This window comes from Vulpes vulpes, chromosome 1 (genome assembly GCF_048418805.1).
Source record: "Vulpes vulpes isolate BD-2025 chromosome 1, VulVul3, whole genome shotgun sequence".
NCBI classification, from domain to species: domain Eukaryota; kingdom Metazoa; phylum Chordata; class Mammalia; order Carnivora; family Canidae; genus Vulpes; species Vulpes vulpes.
Genome location: NC_132780.1, coordinates 128,460,479 through 128,486,405, shown reverse-complemented (window position 1 = coordinate 128,486,405; position 25,927 = coordinate 128,460,479). Strand labels below are relative to the sequence as shown.

The window sequence follows — 25,927 nt, the reverse complement described above, 5'->3', positions numbered from 1 at the left end:
TGTGACTCAAGCAGCCGGTTCTGGGCAAGTCGGGCCGCCCGCTGGCACTTCTGCTGGGCACCGGTAGATGGGGCCGCCGCCACAGGGAAAGCGCTCTGCGGCTGCCCGACGCCTGCCTGCCCTGCGTCGCTCTGTTCTGTTCTGGACCCGCCGCGTGTCAGGTCCGTGGTGCGGCCAGGTCTCCCAGCTGCAGACACCCAGCCTCCGCCGTGTGACAAGGTGGGGCGGGTCCCAGGGCCGGCCCAGGTACTCCCGGTGTGGGAGAGCCCAGGCTGCGGGAGCAGCTCCGCGGGCCTCCACATCCAGAGCCCCTGGCCCGCGGGGGGCTCCTCCCTGCTGCCAGGTGCTGCCGAGGGCACCCTGGCGCCCAGCACCCGCCTCCTTGTCCTCCCCACACTCTTCTGACCCTGGGACCCTGGGAGCTCCACGTAGGGAATGGTGACCTGCTCGAGCGTGATATCCACTATCGTAGAGGCGAGACTTTGCGATTATGGACCCGCTAAGGTTAATTTGGTTTTTACCAGACTTTTCTATTTGGAGCACATACAGTCTACCCAATTGCCGCTGCAAGATGTTCCAGAAATGGGAGCAGAAGAGGAACTAACCTTGGCTTAAACGGCTTATTATAGTCCTAGCTGGCTCATTGCGGCGCCAGGCCCGAGATCCCTGGTCTCCCCCCCCCCCCCCTTAGAGGGGAGTCCCTCCCTTAGCCCATTTGTGCAGCTGGCGAGTAAGGCCTCGGAGCTCTGGTCTAATGACACCCTGAGGCGAGAGTCAGCATGAAAAGGCCGTTCCTTCTCTCGGAGACTAGAAGGGCCTGAAAAGCATCGGGAAACTTTGCACTTTTATCGTTATAATCCATAAACTCCGTCCTAATCTGCACACGTGCATGTTTCTGTTCTATGATTTTGCAGTCCTCTGTATCCAGAAAGCCCTTTGGTTCTTCCCCGCTTGGAGAAATCCTGCTCATTTTCTTTAAACATCACCTTGTGTGGAGCCTTTTCTGGTTTTCCTACTCACAAGCAACCTTCCCTTCTTCCAGCTTTTCATAGTTCCTGGGGTCTTTCTCCAGGCACGTAGCCTGCTCTGTCCTCTCATTCACACGCGCGTCCCAGTCACTGGTTCAACAATCAAGTGGTGCCTGTTTGTGGCAGGCACCGGAGGATACAGGGCTCCTCAGAGTTTCAGTGGAATCAGTGCAAGGCCAGAGCTGGGAACGGTTTACACCCTTCATTGGACTGCGAGCCACTTGGAGATAGGAACTGGGTCTGCTCCTCGCTCAGGGCCTGGCACTGAAAAGCATTCAGAAAAGTTACATTGAAACTCAGCACCACTGGGAAAATCGCGTTAGGATTCAAAGAAAGGTTAACCGTCAGCAAAGGTGGGGCTTCAGAGACTTTCCAGGAGGGGCTAAGCGGTTGTGAAATCAGTGGTTTGGGCATGGAAGCCAGAGATATCCAGGATCCCCAGTGGATTGGGCCTGTGGGGTTGGGGGCTCCACAGATGTAGGATCATCTGGACATTTATCACACATCCCAGCTTGAAGTTTTTGTTTTTGTTTTGTTTTGTTTTGTTTTGCTTTGAGCAGAGCATGGAGGCAAGCAGGTTGCTTTGGGGGCCCAGACGTGAGTTACCACCAGACAAGGGTCAAGCTGGTCAGAGGGTTAAAGCTGTGCTGCTCAGTCAGCCCAGGAGAAAAGTATAATGGTGCGATTGTCATTCGTAGTGGAGGGTGGCTGAGCACGGAACGAGATACCGAAATAAAAAGTCATTTGGGTTTTTTTTTAAAAGATTTATTTATCTATTTATATTTATATTTTTACTTATTTATTTATTTAATTTATTTATTTACTTATTTATTTATTTTAGACACAGAGAGAGAGGCAGAGACACAGGAGGAAGGAGAAGCAGGCTCCATGCCAGGAGCCCGACGTGGGACTGGATCCTGGGTCTCCAGATCACACCCTGAGCCAAAGGCAGGTGCCAAACCACTGAGCCACCCAGGGATCCCCTGGATTGTTTTTCTTTTCTCTTTTTTTTTTTTTTTTTTAAGATTTTATTTATTTATTCACGAGACACACACGGGGGGGGGGGCGGGGAGAAGCAGGCTCCCTGCAGGCATCCCGGCTGCACGCAGGTGCTCCACGGGCAGGTGCTCCACCGCTGCGCCCCGGGGGTCCCTCCTCTGGGCTTTTCCGGGGCATCTCAGCCCAAGCCGCGTCCGCGATGTCATGACGGTGAGTGTCCAGTCACCGCAGCGGGGATGGCTCGTCGCCGCTGGTCCTGGGCCGGGGCTGGGGTGCTCGGGTGCGGCCGGGCACCTGCTGCTGGGCGGGGCGCGGCGCCGCTGTGTCCCCCGCACCCCCCCGCCCCGGTCCCGTCCGGGGGTCCCCTCGGAGGATGCCGTGAGGGCGCCGGGTCAGCCCCTCCGCGACCTTGCGCGCCCCCGCCGCGCTGTGCGCGCAGACGGGCCCCGGGGCGAGCGGCCGCCGGCGGGGGCGCAGCGCGGGCCCTTTAAGGGAGCGGGGCCCGCGCCCGGGCGCCCCCCCGCGGCCCGCGGCGAATGGTTCGCGCCGGGCCTATAAGTAGGGAGCGCGGGCGCGGGCAGCGGCGAGGCTGCGGCGCCGCGGGGACCCGGAGCGAGTCCGGCATGCGCCCCCCGCGCGCCCCGCGGCCCGCGTCTGAGCCCCGGGAGCCGCTCGGGCCGCGCGCGGGGCCGCCGAGGCGCGGGGTGTGCGGCGGGGCGGGGCGGGCGGGGGCGCGGGCGGGGGCGCGGGCGCGGGTGCGGGCGGGGGTGCGGGTGCGGGCTGGGGCGCGGGCGCGGGCCCCGGCGGCCTCCCCGCGCTAGGCGGCCCCGCGGCCCTGCCCTGGAGATGCTGCCCTGGAGGAGGCACAAGTTCGAGCTGCTCCCCGAGGCGCCGCGGCAGGCGGCCAAGCCCAAGGGCTACGCGCTGCGCCTGCACTACCCGGCGCTCGGCTCGCTGGCGCGGGCGTGTCCCGAGGGCGCGCTGAGCCGGGTGGGCGGCATGTTCCGCTCCAAGCGCAAGAAGCTGCGCATCTCCAGCGAGGACCCCACCTACAGCGTGCTCTACCTGGGCAACGCCACCACCATCCAGGCGCGCGGCGACGGCTGCACCGACCTGGCGGTGGGCAAGATCTGGAGCAAGAGCGAGGCGGGCCGCCAGGGCACCAGGATGAAGCTGACGGTGAGCGCGCAGGGCATCCGCATGGTGCACGCCGAGGAGCGCGCGCCGCGCCGCCCGGGCCACCTGTACCTGCTGCACCGCGTCACCTACTGCGCGGCGGACGCGCGGCTGCCCAAGGTGTTCGCCTGGGTGTACCGGCACGAGCTCAAGCACAAGGCGGTGATGCTGCGCTGCCACGCGGTGCTCGTGTCCAGGCCCGAGAAGGCGCAGGCCCTGGCGCTGCTGCTCTACCAGACGTCGGCCAGCGCGCTGGCGGAGTTCAAGCGGCTCAAGCGGCGGGACGACGCGCGGCACCAGCAGCAGGAGCTCGTGGGCGCGCACTCGGTGCCGCTCGTGCCGCTGCGCAAGCTGCTGCTGCACGGGCCCTGCTGCTACAAGCCGCCCGCCGAGCGCAGCCGCAGCGCGCCCAAGCTGGGCCCCATCACCGAGGACCCGCTGGGCGAGCAGCAGGAGCAGAGGCTGCAGGAGGAGGAGGAGGGCGAGGAGCAGGAGGACGAGGACGAGGACGAGGACGAGGAGGGCTGCCTGGAGGAGGAGGACGGCGAGGACGGCGCCGGGGGGCAGGACGAGGCCGAGGCCCGCCGCGCGCTGGCGGCCGCCTTGCACCTGGGCTGCGGGGACCTGCTGGGCCCGCGGGAGCGCGGCGGGGGCTCGGCGGGGCCTGTGCCGCCGGGCGCCTCCTCCGACGGGCGGGCCGCGCTGTCCCAGCTCATCCGCGGCCTGGGAGCGCTCAGCTTCGGCAACGACGTGCGCAGCCTGCGGGCCGACCTGCGGGTCACGCGCCTGCTGTCGGGCGACAGCGCGGGCTCCACCGGGGGCTGCACCGACGGCTGCACCGGGGGCTGCACCGACGGCTGCACCGAGAGCTGCACCGAGGGCGGGGACCCTGCCGCCGGCCCCGAGGAGCCCCGCTCGGGCTGAGACCTGGCGCCCCGCGGGGACCAGCCTGCCCCCGCCCCCGCCCGCACCCCGCGGCAGAGAGACAGTCGGTCGGAGGGTCGAGGCCCAGAGGCGCCGCCCTCCTGCTCTGCACGGGGTGGGGTCGGGACCGGGGCTCGGGGTGACTCGGAGATGTGTGGGGCCGGAGATGTGTGGGGCCGACCCGCAGGGACGCGGGGAAGCGGGGGCTGGGGGATGCCCGGGCCTGCTTGGCGAGCCCGACCGGCTGCAGGCCCACTAGCTGCAGCCCCCACCCGCTGCAGGCCCACTGCTGCAGGCCTACCAGCTGCAGCCCCCCACCAGCTGCAACCCCCCCCAACTGCAGACCCCCGTTACCGGCTGCAGCCCCCCCACCAGCTGCAGGCCCTCTGGTTTCCTGTTTGCCTGAGCAGGAGGCATTAGTCCCTCCCCTGACCCCACCGACTGACAACAGGGGGGGCGAGGCCTTGTGGGGGAGAGGCCTAGCGCTGTCCTTAAAACACATTTTCTTTTTGGCTCCCCGGAGGACTTTGAGGCTGCAATGCCACCTCGCTACCCCCAGTCTTTTCAGTCTCTTCGGCAAGAGCCTGGGTTGTTTACCTTAGACTCAGACCCTTGACGTTCTGCCAAATTCCTCAAATAACTGTTAGGGGGTGGGGGCGGCGGTGGAGAGATGGAAGAAAGTTGCAATTTGTTTACAGCGAAAGACATCTAATATCTAAAAAAAAAAAAAAAGTTTTTCGTTTAAAGACACACTTTCCTCCTGCTCAAAGGACGTCCCTCTATGATCCTGTGTAAAATATTTTGCACTGTTGTGAAGTATTTTCGACTTTTTTTGTACATAACTGTTCTGAGAGCTAAATGTTTATATCTTTTGCTGTGCAAAAGGGACATGTAAGATGTTGTTCAGTTGTATATACAGAAATGTGTATAAAACATCTCGTTATTTTTTAAGAGTGGCACCGCTCTGGTTCTGTTTGCACAGGGGGCCGTGGGGAGAGAATAAAGAGGACGATGTCACAGCACAGGTGAGCGTCTGGAAGTGCTGCTGAAATCGCTGGGGCTGGGGCTGGAAGGGGGCCTGCCCCCCCCCCCCCCCCAGGCCTGTCCAGGGTCGGACAGGGTCTGGCCTTTGCAGTGCTTGGACGTGATTCCAGAAGGGGGGCCTGTTTGCATCATCCTGTGCGGCCGTGGTGTGTCCGTGGTGCCCGCTGTGGCCGGGCCGGGCCTCTCCTCCCCTTGACTGCACCCTCCCGTAGTAAATACCGTGTGTGTGTGTGTGTGTGTGTGTGTGTGTGTGTGTGTGTGTGTTGGGGGGGGGGTTGGGCTTTTTCTGGTCTCTCCGAGTTAATTCTTGGAGACGCAGGGCGAGTGCTGGTCCTCAGTCCCGACTCGTGAGGTTATTTAGGGAGCAGTGACCTTTGAGGTATTCTGACGTTTGGCACCTTCTGGGGTTCGCCTTTTCCTTCACAACTGCTCAAGGGGCTTTACAGATCAACGGGGGACCCGAAGAAAGTGTCCGGGGGGCTCTGTGGGCTGCGGGGCCGTCTCTGCGCGCCCTGGGAGGAGAGTCCGGGGGGAGGAAGGCTGCTGGGTCCTGCTCGGCGAGGGGAGTGAGTCATGGGCAGGTGGGGCCGGGCGGGGAGGCGGCGGAAGGACCTGTTTCCTTCCCTTCGACAACACAGCGTGACCCAGCGGGGCACCGCGCAGAGGTCAAGGCCCACAAGACCTGCTCTAGCCTGGTCTGTGTGTGTGAGTGTGTGTTTGTCTCGGGTTTTCGGGCTTTCTGTAGCTTGTTTCTGTTGTAAACTGCAAACAGATGTCCCCGGTTCAGCTCCGCCCGGTCAGCTGCAAGCTGTCCTGCGGCGCTGCCAAGGCTGCCTGCCTCCAACTATTTGTTCCCTTTGCCCCTTTGGGCTCCGTTTCCTGTTGCAGAAATGAGTCCCACTCCTGGTCTTCCCTGCCGTCCGGAGGCCGCTCTGCTTTGTTTTCACCGCGATTATGTTTGGGGCAGCGAGGTCCAGTCCCCAGGAGCCTAGAATCCGTTGCAACCAAGGAGGAAGGGAGGGCGAAAGGTTTTCTTCCTAATTAACAGGAGCGGTTTAAGCATAAGATTAATCTAAAAACAAAAAGCAAAGGGTTGGCGGGTGGGTGGGAAATAACTCTAAGATACTCAGAATCACTTCGTAAGGGCGTTAGGACAAGGCCCAGGCCTTGGAATCTGTTCTGTCTGGTTTGGTCACAAGTCCCGATCCTTCTCCCCAAATACCCCAGATACACATCACTGCATGCAACTGAAAACCCCAGGTAGAGAGAGGTCAGGGGAGTAAGATCCCGTGGGCCTTCCCCGCAACTCTCACCTGACCGGCAGGCAGCTGTGTGGCCCGTCACTATCTTGCATGACTGGATTTCACATTTCAAGTTATTTTCACCCATTGCCAAGTTCCTCTGCTCTTTGAAACTGGTGAGAACATCAAAGAGAGTGAAGATCATAGGGTGAATTGTTGGTGGAGGGGCAGGGTCGACATGTTTTTGTTCTTTTTTTATTTTTTTATTTTATTTTATTTTTTAAAAAAGATTTTATTTATTTATTCATGAAAGATACAGAGAGTGAGAGAGAGAGAGGCAGAGACACAGGCAGAGGGAGAAGCAGGCTCCACGCAGGGAGCCCGACACGGGACTCGATCCCGGGGCTCCAGGGTCACGCCCTGGGCCGAAGGCAGGTGCTAAATCGCTGAGCCACCTAGGGATCCCCTGTTCTTTTTTTTTAAGAATTTTTTTTTTTTTTTTAGTGAGACTTTGGGAGTGCGGGAGGGGTAGAGGGAGAGGGAGAGCCAAGCAGACTCCCCACCGAGTGTAGAGCCTGCCGCCCCCGGGCTTGATCACAGGACCCTGAGATCCTGACCTGATCTGATGTCGGGCGCCCCTATGCGTCCTCGTTCTTAACCAATTAATGGTCTAGTGACGATGCCGAGGTTGGCTTCTATGTGTGACTGATGGCGGCACATGGCGATTGGTCGGAAAGTTCGGACAAATGACATTTAAACCAACACCATCAATAAATATAGGGCAACTGTCTCTCCAGAGTCTGATTTTCCCAGTTATCTGATTTATAAACAGGGAAGGTCGAGGAAGGAGGAAGAAGAAAATAAGCAGAATGCAAAAGAACCGGTTCCCTCCCTGACTCCTGGCTCCGTCCCCTTCCCTCGACTTTTTGGCGTTTAGCCCCACTGCACCCCAGAGCCCTCCGGCTGATGTAACCCTAGAAGAGATGCGAAGGTGATACGTGATTCACCTCTTCTTACATCTCAGTCTTCCAGGGATGATATCACTAGTGTAAGAAGAGAAGTTTGAATGAAAAAACAAAAACAAAAAAAACCCAAAAAAAACCTGAACACTAATTTGCTCCTGACACTCGTAGGGGAAAGAGTGGTGTGTCAGGAACTTAGATGATGCTCACCTTCCGGGGAGGGCCTGGGGTCTCGTTTCCTCATCACATCTGGCTTTTCCTTCTTGAAGGAGAGGCTCATGTTTCTGCTTCGCGTAACCCGATGGTACTTTAGATGCAGTGAACGCACCCACCTTCCTCCCCAGCCCGAGTAGTCCTGTGTGGCCGACAGAGTGCCTGACGGCGTGAAATGTGGAGTGACGTCGCGGCCAGAGAGACCTTGCCTCTCTCCTCGACGGCGAGAGCGTCCTCCCTGCCCTTTGTATCCTTGGCTGTGTGTCGTGGGGGTGGGGGACGGGGAGGTGGGACGATGTGAGCACATGGTCGTCCGCAGCCGCCTGGGCACCTAGGACCACGTGTCGTCAGGGGGGATGGGGAGGTGGGACGACGCCAGCCCACGGTGGTCCGCAGCCGCCTGGGCACCTAGGACCATCGGCGGGCGATGGAGGAGGCACCGGTGCCAGGGCTCAGGTCACCGTGCACTCGGGGTGCCAGGTGTTTGCGCCCATGGCCACATCTGGCCCTGCCTTTATGCAGCCAGGCCTTTCCTGCTCCGGCCTGCTGCTCTGTGTCCGCAGGCCACAGCGTTCCTGGGGCCAGCCCCCCCCCCGCCGCCCCGTGACCTGCTCCAAGGGGACCCCATGTGACAGCCTTGACTGAGCACCATTATGCCAGCTTGAAAGGTGGGGGGGGGGGGGCTGGAGCTTGACACCCATTCCTCCTCTCTGGGTCGGTTCCGTGGTGCCAGCGGCATCGTGTGTCTCTCACCCCCCCCGCCCCCCCGCCAGAGGGTGGCCCCGTGGACACCCTCTCTCCGGCTCAGTCCTGTCCCATTTCCTCCTGGAACGCATCACTTCCCTCTGGCTTCTCCAATTGCCCGGCTTCCCATACCTTCCTGTCTTCATTTCTCGTCCTTCTCACAAGCCTCACTCAGACCCTACACATCAAAGGAAGCCCCAAGTTTAAGGGACAAGCACCCCAGACGCACAGTCACCAGCTGGCAGCAGCCCTGCAACCCCTGGGCACGCACTGGCCCCGCTGCCCATCTCAGACCAACAAACTGGGCCTTCGAGGGGGGGTGTCCTGCACGAGGTCACCCAGGCTGCACTCTGGAGCCCACGCTCTTCTCACATTTCTCCAGCTCTTAACGCTTAGAACCAGATTTTTATTTTTATTTTATTTTATTTTTAAAGATTTTATTTATTCATGAGAGACACAGAGAGGCAGAGACACAAGCAGAGGGAGAAGCAGCCTCCCTGCAGGGAGCCCGATGTGGGACTCGATCCTAGGACCCGGGGATCACGACCTGAGCCAAAGGCAGATGCTCAACCACGGAGCCACCCAGGTGTCCCAGAACCAGATTTTTAGCTTTGGGATTCCAGAAACTGGCAGTTGAATTTCTCTGCGATTTCCCCCTTTCTCTATGTTTCATGCATGGCGGATGCTTGATAGTGTCTGTCACGCCATTCGTAGACGTGGCACTCCTGCCACCAGGTGCGAATGAGTGTGTCCTGGCCGCCTGATGCTGGAGGTGGAAAGGGCGGGTGGTGTCTTTGGGGCCGGAATGCTCCGGGTGGGTGGGGAGGCGGCCCCCAGAGGCACCTGGCTCCTCTTGCTTCTGCCCTGAGATCTGGTCCGACGAGATCTCACCCTAGAAGAGCAGGTCTAGTTTGAGGGTGGGGGAGCTCTTCCCATTGCATCATGATTATTAATCCTCCGTGTCTGTCCTGGTCGCCTGGATAGCCAAGGACAGGCGTGTGTCTTCAGGCATCTCTGATTCACCAAGCTTAGCACAGAGCCGTGTGGCAGCCGGCGCCGGGAAAGGCTGCGGAGGGGCCGGGAGGAGTGCTCCGGCCAGGGGAACGGTGGGACAACAGGGCATTGCCTGGATGGGGGAGTCGAGGCTCCTTTGTTTTCTGTTGTTCCTTTTTTTTTTTTCTTTTTTTTAAAGATTTTACTTATTTATTCATGAGAGACACAGAGAGAGGCAGAGACCTAGGCAGAGGGAGAAGCAGGCTCCACGCAGGGAGCCCGATGCGGGACCCAATCCTGGGCTTTCAGGGTCACCCCCTGGGCTGCAGGCACGTTCCAAACCCTGCATGGGAGTCTGACGCGGGACTCGATCCCAAGACCCCAGGGTCATGCCCTGGGCCAAAGGCAGATGCTCACCCGCTGAGCCACCCAGGGGTCCCTGTTGTTGTTCTTTTTGTTGCTAGAGAGAGAGATGGACAGAGTGTGAGATGGGAGGAGGGGAGAGGGAGAGGGAGACAGAGAATCCTTAGCAGGCTCTGGGCCCAGCATGGAGCCCAGTGTGGGGCTCAATCTCACGACCCTGAGATCATGACCTGAGCTGAAATCAGGAGTTGGCTGCCTAACCGGCTGAGCCTCTCAAGGGTTTGAGGACATATATTTATAAAAGAGGGAGGATTGGGGTTCAACTGACTCCTCTACATGAGGTAGACTCGATTCCTAGGAGTTTCCTTGGAGCTTTCCTGGCCTTCCTGGGGAGGGCTGGTTCTACTTTGAAGAAAGATGGTTTATTTGGAATTGGCTCTGGATGGAGTTGGGGTCCCCTTCCTGCTCATGTCAGCCCCAAGGTTATAGCCTCAGTCCCTCGGGTTGGAGTCACAGGAAGGCTCAAATGCTGCGGCTCCGGCAGGAAGCCCGCAGGAAGAGCCTTGGGGGCAGGCCTCGGAGTGACCTGGAGCCCCTCCCTCTGCAGTAACCTGATCCAATCACTTCCCTCCGTGGCCTCAGGCCCCTCAGGAGCGGAGTGGACTGGTCGGTCGGTAATAGCAAGGCTTCCAGCATTAGTGTCATGAATTGAAGGAGAACAGAGGTCAAATTCAGGTGTGTTCCTGCATCCCTACATCCCATCCCTAGTGGGACACAATAGAAGACACCTCTGACCCGGGACTCCGGGGATCAGGGCTCGTCTTGGGCACCCACCGTGGCCTGGACCCCCCGCCCCCATCCAGGGTTTAATGTGGAAGTGCTCTTGGCTAGGCCAGGCAGCCCTTCCACCACCTCAAAGCTCGGAGGCCTCAGTGGGTCCCAAAATGGGGACCGACACTGAATCTGAGGGCCAGGTCAGGGCCAGGGAAGGGAGCATAAGAGGACTCGCCCAAGGTGGATCCCTCAGGATGCAGCCAACCTCTTCCCAAGGCACCACCCTGCCTTCCCCTCGAGACTCAGCAGGACAAGCAGGGCCCCCCCTCGGGGCCGTGGCCAACTGTGCATGAGAAGCTCCCTTCCCTTCTGCAAGGGGTAAGCTCCGTGATTTTGTCTCAAGCTATTGTTTCGCAGCCTACAGTGGATGTCTCTTCCCTAAATGCCCTTTTTAGGGAATTAACATTTTATTTTTATTTTTTAAAGATTTTACTTATTCATTCACGAGAGACACATAGAGAGAGGCAGAGACCCAGGCAGAGGGAGAAGCAGGCTCCATGCGGGGAGCCTGATGCAGGACTCGATTCCGTGACCCCGGGGTCACGCCCTGGGCTGAAGGCAGCTGCTCAACCGCCGAGCCACCCAGGCGTCCCTAGGGAGTTAACATTTTAATAGAGGACTCTTGAATCTTCAAAGCCCCTGAGATATAAAATGCCAAATAAGAAGGGGTTTGGGGGTACCATGATGGAAGGAGGCAGGAAGAAACATTTTGGTGCAGGGAGTACCTCTCCTCACTTTACAGATGTCCTGACACCATAACCATCTTCCCGAAGGTTCCACTCTTGCAGCTGAACTCATACAGAAAAAGAGAAAGTAAAAAAAAAAAAAAGAAAAGAAAAGAAAAAAAAAGTGCTGTTTCCAAGGTCATGTGAGCTCACGGAGGGGGTGGGGGTGGGGCCACAGGGTCCGCATCAGCAGGCTTTCAGTTCTGTGTTCCAGTTCAGGGCTTGCAGATGATTCCCAGGCACCATCTCAGTCTGCAAAACCAGCAGCAGCAGTTCCTTATTTACCGCTGCTGTCGTCCGCCAAGGCCTCCTCTGCAGAGAAGCTTGTCTTCGCCTTTGCCTGCCACGTTGCACCCCAGGGCCCCCGATTCCTAGATTCTCAGGGAAAACTGTTCACCACCTGGTTTCCAGTGGAAGAGCACCATGGGGGAGCCCTGGGTGGCTCAGTGGTTTGGCACCTGCCTTCGGCCCAGGGTGTGATCCTGGGGTCCCGGGATCGAGTCCCACGTTGGGCTCCCTGCATGGAGCCTGCTTCTCCCTCTGCCTGTGTCTCTGCCTCTCTCTGCGTCTTCCACGAATAAATAAATAAAATCTTAAAAAAAAAAAGAGCACCACGTGCTTAGGTGCTCCTGGTTGTCTTAGACCAAACCACGTAGTGCTTGTCCAAAAGGGATGTGCAGGCGCCCTGAGCCGTGGGAGGCCCTTCCTCCCGTACCTGCCGCAGTCGTTGCCGCAGAAGAGAGCTCCCAGAGTCCACGGCTGACCAGACCTGTTTGGACGTGTTCACGCTGCTGAGGTCAAAGGAAGTCTTAGCCTTACACTGTGTCTCCACCGTTCCATTCCTTGACCTCGGTCTTAGCAAATGTCCCATGCTAGCTGACAGATACGGGGTTGGTGGTTGGGGAGGGTGCAGGCCTATTCCTGTGCACAAGGCTCTATGGTGCCAGCCCTGGTTTTCCTAGACAGTCGTTCTTTACCTCAAACAAGTCTCCTTCGGGGGGCCGGTTCTTTCTGCGAAACGGAGATAGTAATATTCAAACTTCCTGTCAGATTGTTTTGAGGTCCAAAATCTAAAAAATTGGACGAACAGGTGCTTTGTCAAGGGTAGCGCAGGAAAGGAGTGGCTGCTCCTGGAATATTTAGATCGAGATAACAGTGGGGACGAGTGAGCCTTAGTGGGGCTCCCCCATAGCGCGAATGTGTCATGGGCAGGAACATTTTCCATGAAGCACATTCCGGGACCGACGGAGGGAAAACAGGCAAAATGAGAAGTAATCTATTAAGAATAGGAAACAGTAGGTGGATATCTAAATGGCATGCTCTATGGGGAAAGATTATGGGCTGACTTTCCGTCTGACGCTCCAGATAGCCCTGTGTACTCCGTGGCTCTGTCTCCAGCCCAGTCTCTTTCATCAGGTGTGGCAGGAGAGCGTGGCCGCCGCCTGTGCTCTCTGATGGGATTTTTATTTGTTCTTTGTAATGGGATTCCTTTTGTCAGCGTGTGATCATCAGCCCGGCTCATCTACCGTGACTAGGGTCCTATACTCAGGCACACACACCCCTTTCCCAAAAACTTTCCACAAATATTTGCAATCATAATTTATTTATTTATTTTTTAAGATTTTATTTATTTATTCATGATAGACATAGAAAGAGAGAGAGAGGGGCAGAGACACAGGCAGAGGGAGAAGCAGGTTCCGTGCAGGGAGCCCGACGTGGGACTCCAGGATCACACCCTGGGCCAAAGGCAGGCGCCAAACCCCTGAGCCCTCCAGGGGTCCCTTGCAATCAGAATTTAATTCATCTCTCAGACGTTTCTGAAATGGACGCAGTCCTAAACAATTCTTTAGGTTGCTTTGTAGAAATGTGGAGGTTCCGGGTTTTTATTGGAAGCACTCTAGATAGAGCACACACAGGAACACTTAGGATCCTCTCGTCCTCATGAAACTGTGGTGTGCGTGTGTGTGTTTGTGTTCCTGTGGGTATGCCTGGGACTGTGCTCAAGGGCGAATATGAGCTGTACCGTAAACTCAAGCTGTTGTGGTTGGCGTCAGTGTGAAACGATCAGTGAAAACTCATAGCGCAATGAGAGAGCTATGTTGATCCTCCCACATTCCTGCCAAGAAAAGCTTCAAATCGCATCACCCTTTCCTTTCCATTGTGCTCTGAGTTTTCCTTTTTTGTTTATTTTTTATCTTAAAAGGTCCTTAACCTGACAGAAATCACCAATTTCCTTTAAGAATGCCCTTTATCCCTGGAGACCATGATCCAAAGATGCCTGCCGCTGGGATGGCCGTCGATGCTGGTTTGCTCAGGATGGTCCCAGTTATGCCCGGGGTCATCGCATAATAGGAGCAGAGCCACCACTCACTCTCAAAGTGTCCTAGTTGGGTGAGAGTGATATGGTTCCCCAATCTATCATGTGGGTAATTTTGACCTTAACCATCACAGGTCTTCATTCATTCATTCCTGTGCTCCCCATCACAGGAGAAACATGTATAACATATCTACTGTGTGCACTTATAATGCACCTATTGTGTGCCAAGCACTGTGCTGGTTGTGGGGGTGGGGCGGGGGGAGTCTGAGATGGGGGGGATGAGGGTGGGAAACAAGGACAGAAACGTCCAGCAGCCCTTGCGCTCATGGAGCTCATAATCCAGTGGAAAAGACCAAAACATGTAATATCTATCCAACATCAAAGGAGGTGTGGTCAATTTTGCGTGTAAAGAGTTGAGGACACACAGAGGATGGGCGGCCAACCCACCCCAATCCATTCAGGGGAGGGGGGTAGTCATAGAGGGCTTCCCATGAGAGACGATCATCCTCTTCAACCCTCAAAATGGTCTCAAAGGAGTCATGAAATATTGCCTGATTTAGGTTCTAGAGGAAGCATAGCTTTCTAGGGCTTTTTTTTGGTGGGGGGGGTGGGTGGGAAGGTGGTTGGAGGATGTGTTTGAAAATCTACCTGCAACCTCTCTCCAACCCTGTACTTCTAAAGGCCAGAATAAGATTTGGGTTTCCTTTCTCCTTGGTCCGTTTCCTGATGCGTGAACTTGGCAACCAGGAGGAATAGAATACGGTGGGTAGAATTAGTTAGGGTGAGGCATTCCAGCTGCTTTAACAAACCTCCTACTCACCGGCTTAACGTAGTAAGAGCTTATCGCTCACCTATGCACTGTTCTGAATGAACAGTCTTGGTCGTCGAACTGTCATTCTGGGGCCCAGGCTCTGTCTGTATTGTGACTCCACCATTTTCTGGAGCAGGAGTCCGCCAAATTGGGCCTGCCGGCTGCTTGTGCGTATGAAGTTTTACTGGAACACAATCTCACTCATTTGTTCACCTACTGTCTATGACAGCTTTGCATCATAAGAGCACGGTTGAGTAGCTGCAGCAAAGACCGCATAGCCCACAAGCCTAAAATATTTATTAATCCGGCCCATCACAGAAAACATTTGCTGACCGCTACCCCAGTGCCTTGGAATTCTCTCCAGGTCTTCTGCGTCTACCAGACAGTGTCCTCCAGTAGATTAAAAAAAGAGCGTGCACGATCTTTTGGAGATTTTAATGGGCAGGCCTGTAAGGGACACACACAACTTCTGACCACGTCCTGTTGGCCAGAGCTCAGCTCACAGTGACAGGTACCTGCAAGAGCAGCTGGGAAATGCAGCCTCGCTCAGGTATATTTGAGCAAAGACCTCGGGAGGATCAAGGAGGAATTGCTATTGACAAGAGGCTGTGAAGGCATACGCGTCATTCGGTTGGCGCCCGGTCCCGAGGGCTGTTTGGGTTTGCTCGGGACCCAGAGTTTGAGGAACTTTTCTTTTCTTTTTTCTTTTTTTAAAGATTTTATTTATTTATTCATGAGAGACACAGAGAGAGGCAGAGACACAGGCAGAGGGAGAAGCAGGCTCCACGCAAGGAGCCCAACGTGGGACTCGATCCCGGGTCTCTAGGATCATGCTCTGGGCCAAAGGCAGGCGCCAAACCGCTGCGCCACCCAGGCGTCCCTCGAGGAACTTTTCTGACACAGATGGTGCAAACATTCGCTCAGGACTAAACGAAATGATGGAGGTGCTGTCTCCTCCACAGGGGGTCTGGGAATTCCTGGCATCTTGGGAGCAGATCTTTCTCCTGAAGACAGCCCAGCGCCTGGAGGGGCAGCTCTGGTGCTTGAAAAGTCCTAAGATTTGCCTCCCTGCGGTGTGTCCCAGGTGTCGGTGGGGCTGCAGAGGTGCGGTCAGCTCACTGTTCCCCAGTGTGCGGGGCAGAGCAGAGGCCCTCGCACTCCCTTCTGCTCACTTGAGGGGAGGTGCCTGGGCTCTTCCTCCCCACAGAGGCCCAGCTCCTCCCCCCGGGGGGCCGGACGCTGGCGAGAGGCACAGCTCTGCTCTCTAGGCCAGAGTGGGAACCCAACAGATGTGGGAGTGGTGGCTGCAGGCTCGGGAAGGGCCGCCATGGACTCCAGGCCCCAGCCGGGGGTGTCATAGAGGTGTCCTGTCGGAGACGCCTCTACCAGCCGGCAGGGTCTGTGCACGGACCCAGAGGGTGGGCAGGACAGGGAACTCGCACTCTGCTTTGTACTGTGCTGTGCTGGTGGGATTATTTATTTTGTTTATGAGCATGGAATATGTATAATACCCTAATCTAATTTTATTTTATTTATTTTTTTCATCTAATCTAATTTTAAAAGAAAGAACTGCATAATGCATTTTAGAAATGTTTTAATTCAAAATGGTATTTTAGAAAAGGCTTAGGGGACCCGACAGGGTTTTTTGGAAATTTACTGCCACAGGTGCTAATGGAATATGGCCTCGCTTTCTTAGCCTTTATTCTTTGATATGTTTAGAGATAAACCTGCAAATAGTTGAAATGCACGTGCTATTATCAAAGGGGAACAAAAAGAAGAAAGGAAGGAAGGAAGAAAGAAAGAGGAAGACAAAGGCTTTAAGCCGCGTCTTCTCCCGAGGTCACCACCCCCGGCAGACACACCGGGTCCAACTCAGAGGCTGGCTCGCAGCCCCTCCTTCCTGCCAGGCAACTCGTGTGACGTTGCACAGAGAAGTTCAGTCTCCGAGGTCTAGTGCCCTCGTTTGTGAGTCGGGATCCTCGTGCTACCTTACGGTATCGTGCGGTTCAAAGAACATCAAGACTATGAGCCACTTTTTATGGAAAAGTGTGATACAAAAGCGAGGAATTTTCATTGCTGTCCTCTGGGAGGGACCCGAAGGGCAGGCGTAGGGGGGCCCCAGGGGGTTGGACACTGTGGCCGAGACAGGTTATGGCCACGCGGTGGCCAAGTCTGCTCTGTCCTATTTTTTTTTTTTTTTTTTTTTTAGATTTTATTTATTTATTCATGAGAGACACAGGCAGAGGGAGAAGCAGGCTCCATGCAGGGAGCCCGATGCAGGACTCGATCCCAGGACCCTGGGATCATGCTCTGAGCCAAAGGCAGACGCTCAACCGCTGAGCCACCCAGTCGTCCCCGCTCTGTCCTTCTATGTTACTTCCTGGGGGTGCCGCTTCCCCCCAACTTCTTAGGGGTGGAGACCCGGTGTTTCCTCAGGATCTGCATTACAGGAGGCCAGATCCTCCCTGGCGTGGCCCCACCAGGGACTGTCCCCGTGGGAGGCGTGTCTGGCCAGCACGCTACCCCTGTCCTGAGGAGGAGGCTGCCCTTCCGGGTCGGTGGCACTTCTCTAACGTTGTAGGAGATACAACTTTCTCTCCTGAAGCTCATAACCACTCACGGGGGCAGGCAGGGGAGGCATCGATGACTCAGTTTTCAGGTGAGAGACCTGGGGACGAAAGAGTAGAATGGAGGAGAAAGGAAGACTGCTGATGAGTGTTCAGCGCCTACCGCATGCATGGCCAAAGCGCGCACCGCACGGGGGTGGAGTACGTAGTGGGCAGATGGGCAGTCTCGCTCTCCGGGCTGAGGCCCTATAAGCACAGAAGGATACAGGACAGAGGGATTAAGGGCCAGGGATCCTGGGGGCCTGGGTGCAGGTGGGCAGCAGAGTAATAGAGAGGGGTTGGTGGGGAGGCTGGGGGGGAGGTGGGCGCTGCCAGTAAGAGTCTGTGGGTGGGGCTGGGGCCACAGCTCCCATTATGAGGCTGTCATCAAAGTGCCCAAATAAATAAGGGTTTGCAATTACAGGGAGACGTGGGTTTGGGAATCTCCCAGCAGCGGGCCCAGATGTTAATTAAGCCCAAGATAGGTTATTATCTCTCTCCATTGGATTGAACAGAGGGAAATTGATGCAGATGGCAGGTTGGGGACTTGCCCATGTGGCTTTTATGTGTTATTATTTCTGGTTTTTAAGAGGAACCCAGCCCGGACCTTTGGGGCACAGCCGAGGGGCAAGGCCAATTTTCAGTGCTAGTCACTGAGGACATTTCCCACCGCTCCCTCATAGTTACAGAAGGGCCTGGCCAGGCACTCAGCATTCGCTCCATGGCTTTCTGGAGCCACCTGGCTGCCGCAGAGCCCAGAGCAGAGTGTGGGGGCACAGAGGGCAGGAACCCTAGAGGCTGGTCTGTCCTAAACATCTCAGCGCAGATGGGCAGGGGAGGTAATAAAATGGTTAACAGCCAGCATGGCACGTTCCCCCCATCTGAATGGACGTGGGCCAGAGAACTGGCCTAGCACACGTCCTGGGGGACACTTTAGGGCCAGCTGCTAACTCTTTGCTGGGTCTTGGACAGGTGTGTGTTTGGGGGGAGCCCAGAGGAAGAGGCTGGGTGGCCAGGGTGGCACAAGGAGGAGGACTGCAGGGCAGCTTGCTTTAGGGACTATTTACCAACAGATGTGGAAACAACTCAGCCTTTCACCAGCCGGTATGGTGCTCAATTAGCAGGACGTCAAGCATGAGAACAGCATGGTTTTTATCTGTAAATCGATTTACAAATACCAAAGCTAAAAAAAAAAAAAAGACAAATATCGGAGTTTTTACAATAATATTTTTATAATAATACTATAATTATTATTATGTTATAATACTATTTTATTATGAATAATGATATTTTGTCCCTTCACAGAAGCACCAAGGGGCTCTGCTGTTGTGCCTCCTTCGTAATGAGCAGCCTTTTTAAAATTTTATTTTTTATTTTTTATTTATTTATTTTTTATGAGCAGCCTTTCTAATAGCAAGAGGATGTTCCTGATTTGCTAGTCAGGGGACAGCAGGCCTTGGCTAACTCTCTGCTTTGGGGTGGGGGGGTGAAGTAAGTCATTCTTCTGCCATCAGCATCTTCCCCCAGCAGGGGTTTTTGTGTTGTTGCAAGATAAAATGTTCCCGGTAGGTAGTCACCTGGTCGTCCGTCCCTGTCCACCTTTGTAGACCAAGTCACTGTACATTGATGCAGAAGTTAGGTTGCTTGGAATTCAACTTTTTATTCCGAGCATCCGTTGAAACACCTGTCACAGAAAGTGCAGTCCAGGGGGGATTCCAGGGGCAGGGGCTGGGTGGCCACGGAGCTCCAGGGGACCATGCCGGGGAGGCTGGAGCCGATGGCTGTTTACGCGAACGAGAGCTTCTCTGCCAGTCCACGAGGCGGAATTACAGGGCGCGTCGCCCTTTGGTTGGCAGCCTGGGACGGGGGCTGCAATAATTTTGAGGCAAGAGCAGGGGAGTGACATGCTGTCGTTCATGCTGTCGCTGGCTTCAGCCACTGCGGGAGAGCTGATTCTCAAGGACGTTATAAAGATTTCCTACGTTGACTTTTACTGCGCGTGGAGACCTGGGGACGGAGGGCGGAGCGTGGGCACGATCACGACGACCAAAGGGAGGCCTGGCTTACTTCTGAGCCTTGACCTTGCTTCCGAAGAGCTGAGCAATCACACCACCGACTATAAAATGATGATGGTGGGAAGACGACGTTCTGGGAGAGTAGAGTGACCTTGTTATGCTCTACCTGGCAAAGACGAGTGACTTTAATCGTCTTCAGCGGCTCTGTTAAAAGGCTGGCTGAGCGTTTGGGACAAGCCTGAGAGTGAACAGGCAGGCCTGGGTCCCGAAGGCCAGTCCTCTGCGGGGATCTTGGGGATTAGAGACGCAGGAAAGAAGCCACCGACGCGGCTTGGCCGGCAGCGTCTGCTGCAGCTCACCCGGCAGAGGCCTCATCCGAAGATGTAAGGAGTCCTCACTTAGGGGACCCTAATGTGTTCTTGCATTTCTTTTATTTTTATTTTTTTAAAGATTTTATTTATTCATGAGAGACAGAGAGAGAGAGAGAGGCAGACACCCAGGCAGAGGGAGAAGCAGGCTCCACGCAGGGAGCCCGACGCGGGACTCGATCCCGGGACCCCGGGGTCATGCCCTGGGCTGCAGGCGGCGCTAACTGCTGAGCCACCCCGGCTGCCGCTTGCATTTCTTTTAAATGAACATTTCTGAGATGACTACACTCCTGTTAAATGCAGTTAAATCACACAGGAATGTTCATAAAGGATTTTTAGCACAATGATTAGCTTTCACAAATAATAACTAATAGATACAGCTCCAATGGTACTTTATTATAGATTTTAATTAATTAATTGATTGATTTTAGAAAGGGAGAGAGAGAGCGGGGGCGGGGCAGAGGAAGAGCGAGAGAGAATCTTTTTTTTATTTTTTATTTTTTTATTTTTTTATTCTTTTTTTATTTTTTATTTTTTATTTTATTTATTTATTTTTTTTAATTTTTTATTTATTTATGATAGTCACAGAGAGAGAGAGAGAGGCAGAGACACAGGCGGAGGGAGAAGCAGGCTCCATGCACCGGGAGCCTGATGTGGGATTCGATCCCGGGTCTCCAGGATCACGCCCTGGGCCAAAGGCAGGCGCCAAACCGCTGCGCCACCCAGGGATCCCTATTTTTTATTTTTATTTTTTTTTGAGAGAGAGACTCTTAAGCAGCCTCCACTCCCAGCACGAAGCCCACACGGGCTCAGTCTCACACTCCTGAGATCACATCTTGAGCCAAAATTAAGAATTGGGCGCTTCGCCTCCTGAGCCACGCAGGCATCCCTGCGATGGTACTTTTATATCCATGATCTCATTTGGTCTTCAGCAGACTTCTAAGATGGGTAGACATTACTACTCCCATCTTACAGATGAGAAAATGAGGACACAGAGAGAGGAACTGACTTAGAACCACGCTGTCAGTGGTATTAGTGATCACGTGGTCACTAACTTCCCTTTTTTAGATGGAAAACCACCTGGAGAGAAGAGACTGGTCTCTTAGTAATTGGAGCAGAACTGACGTGCCAAAGCCACTTTTTGGGCAATCGTTTTAAGGAAACTACCTAAAATCCAGAACATAATCTATGCAATCCAGGACCCAAGTTTGAATGTTTTGGGGGAAAGAAGAACATCTTCCCTCCACCCTTGGGGTCAGGCTTGGACCAGAGCCCTTCACATGTGGTCAAAAGACCATTTTGAACCCATAATTATTCCATTTAAAGCAACAGAAAAGACACAGAGCCTAAGAGATGGGGTTGTAAGTAGGAAGATGGGGCATTCCGTCCAGCCAGGGAGCGGGGCAGAGAGAACAGATACAGGTGGAGTCTTGGGATCCTCGGCCACGACGGGGAATTCTCAGTCCCTTCCCTGCACCTATACCTCTGTTTGCTGGGAGCCGTCCTAGGCTTTGGTGGGAGAGGTCCTTGGCTCTGCCCATGCCCACTGCCTTGCCCCATTGACTCCCTGGTGCCACCCCCTGCAGACCAGAGAGGCTTTCCCATCAGCCAGGACATGGTGCCAGGCACTGAAGAATAGGAGGCTTGCTCCAGGGCCCCGGCCCTCCAGGAGCTTGTGACCTTGAGAGGGAGGGAAAGGCAGAGGGACACAGACCCGGCCACGATTTCCCATACTAGGTTCCTCCACCGAGTTCTCCAACACCATGGAAATGTGGAGACACAGGGGCTGGAGGAAGAGGATGATGCTGATGAGCCCAGAGTGGGGAGTGGGATTTGTGACGGGAAAGAAGGCACGTTAGGCTGTATGAAGGTCCGGGGGCACAGAGAGCAAGTGTTTTGGGGTGTGTGTGAGGATGGAGAGGTGGGTAGAGGGCAGGTCACGGAGAGCTTGTATATCCAACAATGTTTAACTTTCCACTGAAAACCATGGGTTTGCAGGCCTTTGAGGATGGGCAGCATAGGGCCGCACAGGAGTGAGGAGGGTCTGCAGGCAGAGAGAGCAAGGAGGAGACTGTCCCTGTGGTCCAGGCAGGAGGTGAAGGCCTGGGTTGAAGGGGGGGGGGGAGCTGGTGATGGGGGAAGGACACATTCTAGAATGATCTAGGAGACAGTCAGGGAAGAGGAGGTGTCCAGAGTGCAGGAGTGCCCTGGGGCCTGCCCATACCGGCTGAGCAGACTGACAGTCCCCTCCCCACCTACACTCAGGGGTGCCAGGGTGGGAGCTTTGAACCGGCTATGGGAGAAGTGGTGACCCCACAGAAATCAAGAAAGACCGCAAATCAAGACCTTTCCTCCCCAGACCGCTGGTTGTCTCGCATTTCCCAACCCACTGTTGCCGAGACCCCTGCAGCTCCTGCGGCTGTGACTGGCTCAGAGTGGTGTCAGGGGCCTTGGAGATGAACCTTGGCCAAGGGATAGGCTTGGGCAGGAGGAGGGTAAGGGAGGGCGCTTTTGGGGAACCCTACACTGTGAGCAAAGGCCCCCCTGTCTGGATACCTCAGGCGGAGGAGGGAGCTGAAGGGGTGCTCGGCGACCAGTTGTGGGCGACCGCCAGCCGAATCCTGGATTAGATCTTATGAGCTGACGGGCCGCATGCATCACTGAGATATTCCTGAAATACAGTGTATGATGCAGGTTTGTCACGAACTGGCTTATTAGCGCCTGACGTTCATCTTCACGGCACTCCCTGACTCCAGACGTAATGGCTCAGGAGTTACCCTTAGGGTGACTCAGAAGGGCGCCCGGGGGGCCCAGTTGGGCGTCTGCCCTCAGCTCAGGTCATGATCCCAGGGTCCTGGGATCAAGCCCCGCATCGGGCTCCCTGCTCAGCGGGGACCCTGCTCCTCCCCTGTCTCTGCTGCTCCCCCCCCCATGATCTTTCTCTCTCCCTCCCAAATAAATAAATAAAATCTTTAAGAACAACGACAAAAAAAAGAATAACTTAGACATTTTCTAGATTATTATTTAGCAGGGGAGGAAATGGAGTCCAAGAGAGTATTTCAAAGACTTAAGCCCACGAGGACTCCAAGCACTTGGTTCTGCCCTTTGGCGGGTAGGGATTCGGGTGGAGGCTCGGCCTCCTCGTCGGTAGGTGGAACTGTGCCTCCAGCCTGGTTTGCCGTACTGGCTCGTCATGAGGACCAAGCCATGGAGATCCGGGGTACGGGTGCCGGGGGTGGTGACTGTCCCTATGCCCCCTGTGGTTAAAGGAAAAAAGCAAGCAAGATAGAGAAGGGTAAAGCCCTGCTGAGTGAAGGCTGAGTGAAGGCTGCTCAGCAGGGCACAGGGACCGGGCCTCCCGGGGACGGGCGGGGCTGGGGGCAGCTGCGGGTGCTGGGGTGGGTCTCCGCTGTAGCGAGGCCGACTCCAAGCCCAGCTCCGCTGCCCACCAGTGGGCCGGGTACTGCATCCCTGCGTGCCGCGCGGCCTCCCGTCACCCGGGGAATGACCAAAAGTACCCATTTCGCAGGGCTGACGACGTGACCATTACGTGAGCTAACTCGGGTGAGGCCTGTAGGACAGTGGCTTCTGACATTAGTCACTGCTTGACATAGATACTGGCTCTGGCTACTTGGCCACAAAGTCTAGAAACGGAGATAATATCTCATCGTGCGCTGTCTCTAACATCCATCATTATCGTTACGATACACGTGAGCCCATCGATTACCTGTTTGTCTGCGTTTCCCGACTTGCCGGTCAACCTGTGTCCCGCCCTTTGGTCCTGACTGTCCAGGCGGCCGCCCTGACCCGCTGGGGGACCCGGGACAAGATCCTAATCCCTCCGTGAAGAGGACAAGGCCTTCATTATACTTATTAATACGGGCCCCGCCTCCGGGCTTGCCCAGATGGGTTGTTAGTGCTCCTCTCAGGTGTGTTGCTCACCCACGGCGGCCTGTTATTACACAAGCACACGGCGTACGAGGGATGGCCCCGGCTATTAAGCTGGTTTCGCCAACCACAGTGACCAGGCACGTACTGGCATAAAGATACGCCTTCCCTCGGAGGAGGCTTGGTCCCAGACAGCACGCGGAAAGGGTTCTGAGCCACCTGGGAGGGGGCCGTGGGAAAGGAATGTTCCAGAGATGGAAGGTCCGGAGTCGCAGACATGTACCCCGTGTTAACAAGGTTGAACATACAAAACCCCGAGCCTGCAAACCGGAAGCTATGGTGGTGCTTGACGGATGCTATAAAACGGCTCTTGGCAAATAATTCATCCGTTTCTGTAAATACCCAGCTCTCTGGTTTGTTTAAATTTTTTTTTTTTTAATTTTAAGAATTTGAGTCGCATCGTTCTGGAGAACATCTATCACCTGGGAGGGCTTTCCTAGGACGGCTTAGCTCTTGAAACACTAAGCCGTGGGGTGTTACTGGATTTTACGTTAAAAAAGGTCTCCATGAGCTCAGGAAGCACTAGATTAAACACAATTAAGCAGGTTTCCTTCTTGCAGGACTTCTCAGAACCTTTAATATGGTAACAGGGCTTCTGAATTTCTATAAGGTGCTGAAATCTATAGTTTTTCCCCACATTTATTTGTCACCTTTTTAAAAAAAATTGTTATTTATGCATGAGAGACACACAGAGAGAGGCAGAGACACAGGCAGAGGGAGCAGCAGGCTCCGTGCAGGGAGCCCCACGTGGGACTCGATCCCGGGTCTCCAGGATCACACGCTGGGCCGAAGGCGGCGCTAACCGCTGAGCCACCCCGGCGTCCCGTACCCTGGGATAATCTACGTCAGGGCCGCTCACAGCATGATCCAAGTGGGGTTTGTGGGCCGGTGCTATTTCCCAACCTGTGTTATGACCAGTCCCGTGTGAGGGAAGTTCAGAAACTGAGCATTTAGGAACTTCTGCGGGAAACGACACTACCGGGACATTGGGGGGTGTTTCATTCTTGGTAATTTACATTACTTTAATTTACCCAGGTATTGATCTACAGCAGATTTTAACAACAACGACGAAAATAAAAGCAAACCTGACCTGATCCTCCAGCACAGACGTATGAGGAATAGTCGTTTATCAGATATTCCGACGGGGCTGCTGAGTACGTAGGCAGTAAACTGTACGACTTTCGGAAGCGCCACTCAGGGATGACAGGGATGGTTCCCTGCGGCCTGAGTTGCACAGTGCACAACCTGCCCAGCAGCCCTTTGATCCCGATACCCTTCCGACAAAGTCCATTTTGTCTTGCTTAAATTAGCGAGAGTCTTTTTATTGCTGTCGTTGCCGCCTTCAACCTAAGGAAATTTAAATAGCATACGTTCTGTCCCAGTGGCCTCCCTCCAGCGGTCACTGTGTATAAAGGGACCTGGTTCTTCAGTCTGACTTTCCCGCTGTACGATTCACCCACTTTGCTGTCTTGGTGGGTCTTAGGGAAGGAAGCAGCTTAATACGTGCCGCTCCGGAGGATGCCAGGTGCTCTTCTCCGCCAAACCCTCCGGGATTCATTTTATTTTATTTTTTAAAAGATTTTATTTATTTATTCATGAGAGCCACAGAGAGAGGCAGAGACACAGGCAGAGGGAGAAGCAGGCCCCATGCAGGGAGCCCAACGTGGGACTCGATCCTGGCACCCGGGGTCACACCATGAGCCGAAGGCGGCACTAACCGCTGAGCCACCCGGACTGCCCTAATATGTATTTTAAAATCATCTTCCATATATTATTTAGCCATTTAGTTTTTATTTTATATGAATTTTGTTATTGTAATCTATTAACATTATATCAGTTTTATTAAGTTTACAGTAGGATTCCAGTAAGATTACGTGAAAAATATGTGAAAATACCACGGATTGCTTATGGATGTGTACGCGCGGTAAAGGGCCAAGTCACGCATGTGAAGAACAAACACCAAGTCTGACCAGGGGTTTCCCTTGGGATCAGATGGAGGGAAGAGGGAAGGGGGTGTGCGACATGGAGGCTTCAAAGCTATTTGTGGGGTTTTGCTTTAAAAAAGTACATCTGCGTGTGGATGAGAACTAATCGCTGATTGTCAAATAAAGGTGTAAAACTAAAAAAAAAAAAAAGTACATCTGCTGACGCAGGGCCTGCCCGGGCCGGCCCCTGTGAGGGGCTGCTTGCCCTCCCTCTGCCGCCGCGCCCCTGCCTGTGCTCCCTCTCGGTCAAATAAATAAATAAGATCTTTAAAAAAATTTAAAGAATAAATCTGAAGCAAATATGGAAGACGATGTTAGGGTCTGACAGAGCCTGGCGGCGGGTGCAAATCACCCTGTTCTCTGCACTTCCCTGCATTTTGGGTGTATTTCATTAAAAAGAAGTGACGCACATAAAGCAGGGCACCAACGGGGCTGCCAGACGTGGGCGAGGTCACTGGGGAAGGCTGGCCAGGAGCGACGATCTCCCGAATTCCTAGAAGGCTGCACATCGCCGGCCCCGGGGCCTCCCGGACCCTCTGAGCCGATGTCACCACGGTAAATTGGAGCAAATCGGAGGAGCCTGCGGTTCAGGCCGTGAGTGTGTGAGTCTGTCCAGCTTCATTAGGAGAAA

The 25,927-nt window shown here is 54.9% G+C and overlaps 1 protein-coding gene across 1 annotated transcript; it reads left to right on the top strand.

The window, feature by feature from the left end:
- The first annotated feature begins 2,752 nt into the window (after nucleotides 1-2,752).
- FAM43A (family with sequence similarity 43 member A) lies at nucleotides 2,753-5,078 on the top strand. Its single transcript, XM_025990329.2, has one exon. The coding sequence runs from the start codon at nucleotides 2,874-2,876 to the stop codon at nucleotides 4,125-4,127; it is 1,254 nt and encodes a 417-aa protein (XP_025846114.2). The 5' UTR covers nucleotides 2,753-2,873; the 3' UTR covers nucleotides 4,128-5,078.
- Nucleotides 5,079-25,927: the final 20,849 nt, after the last annotated feature.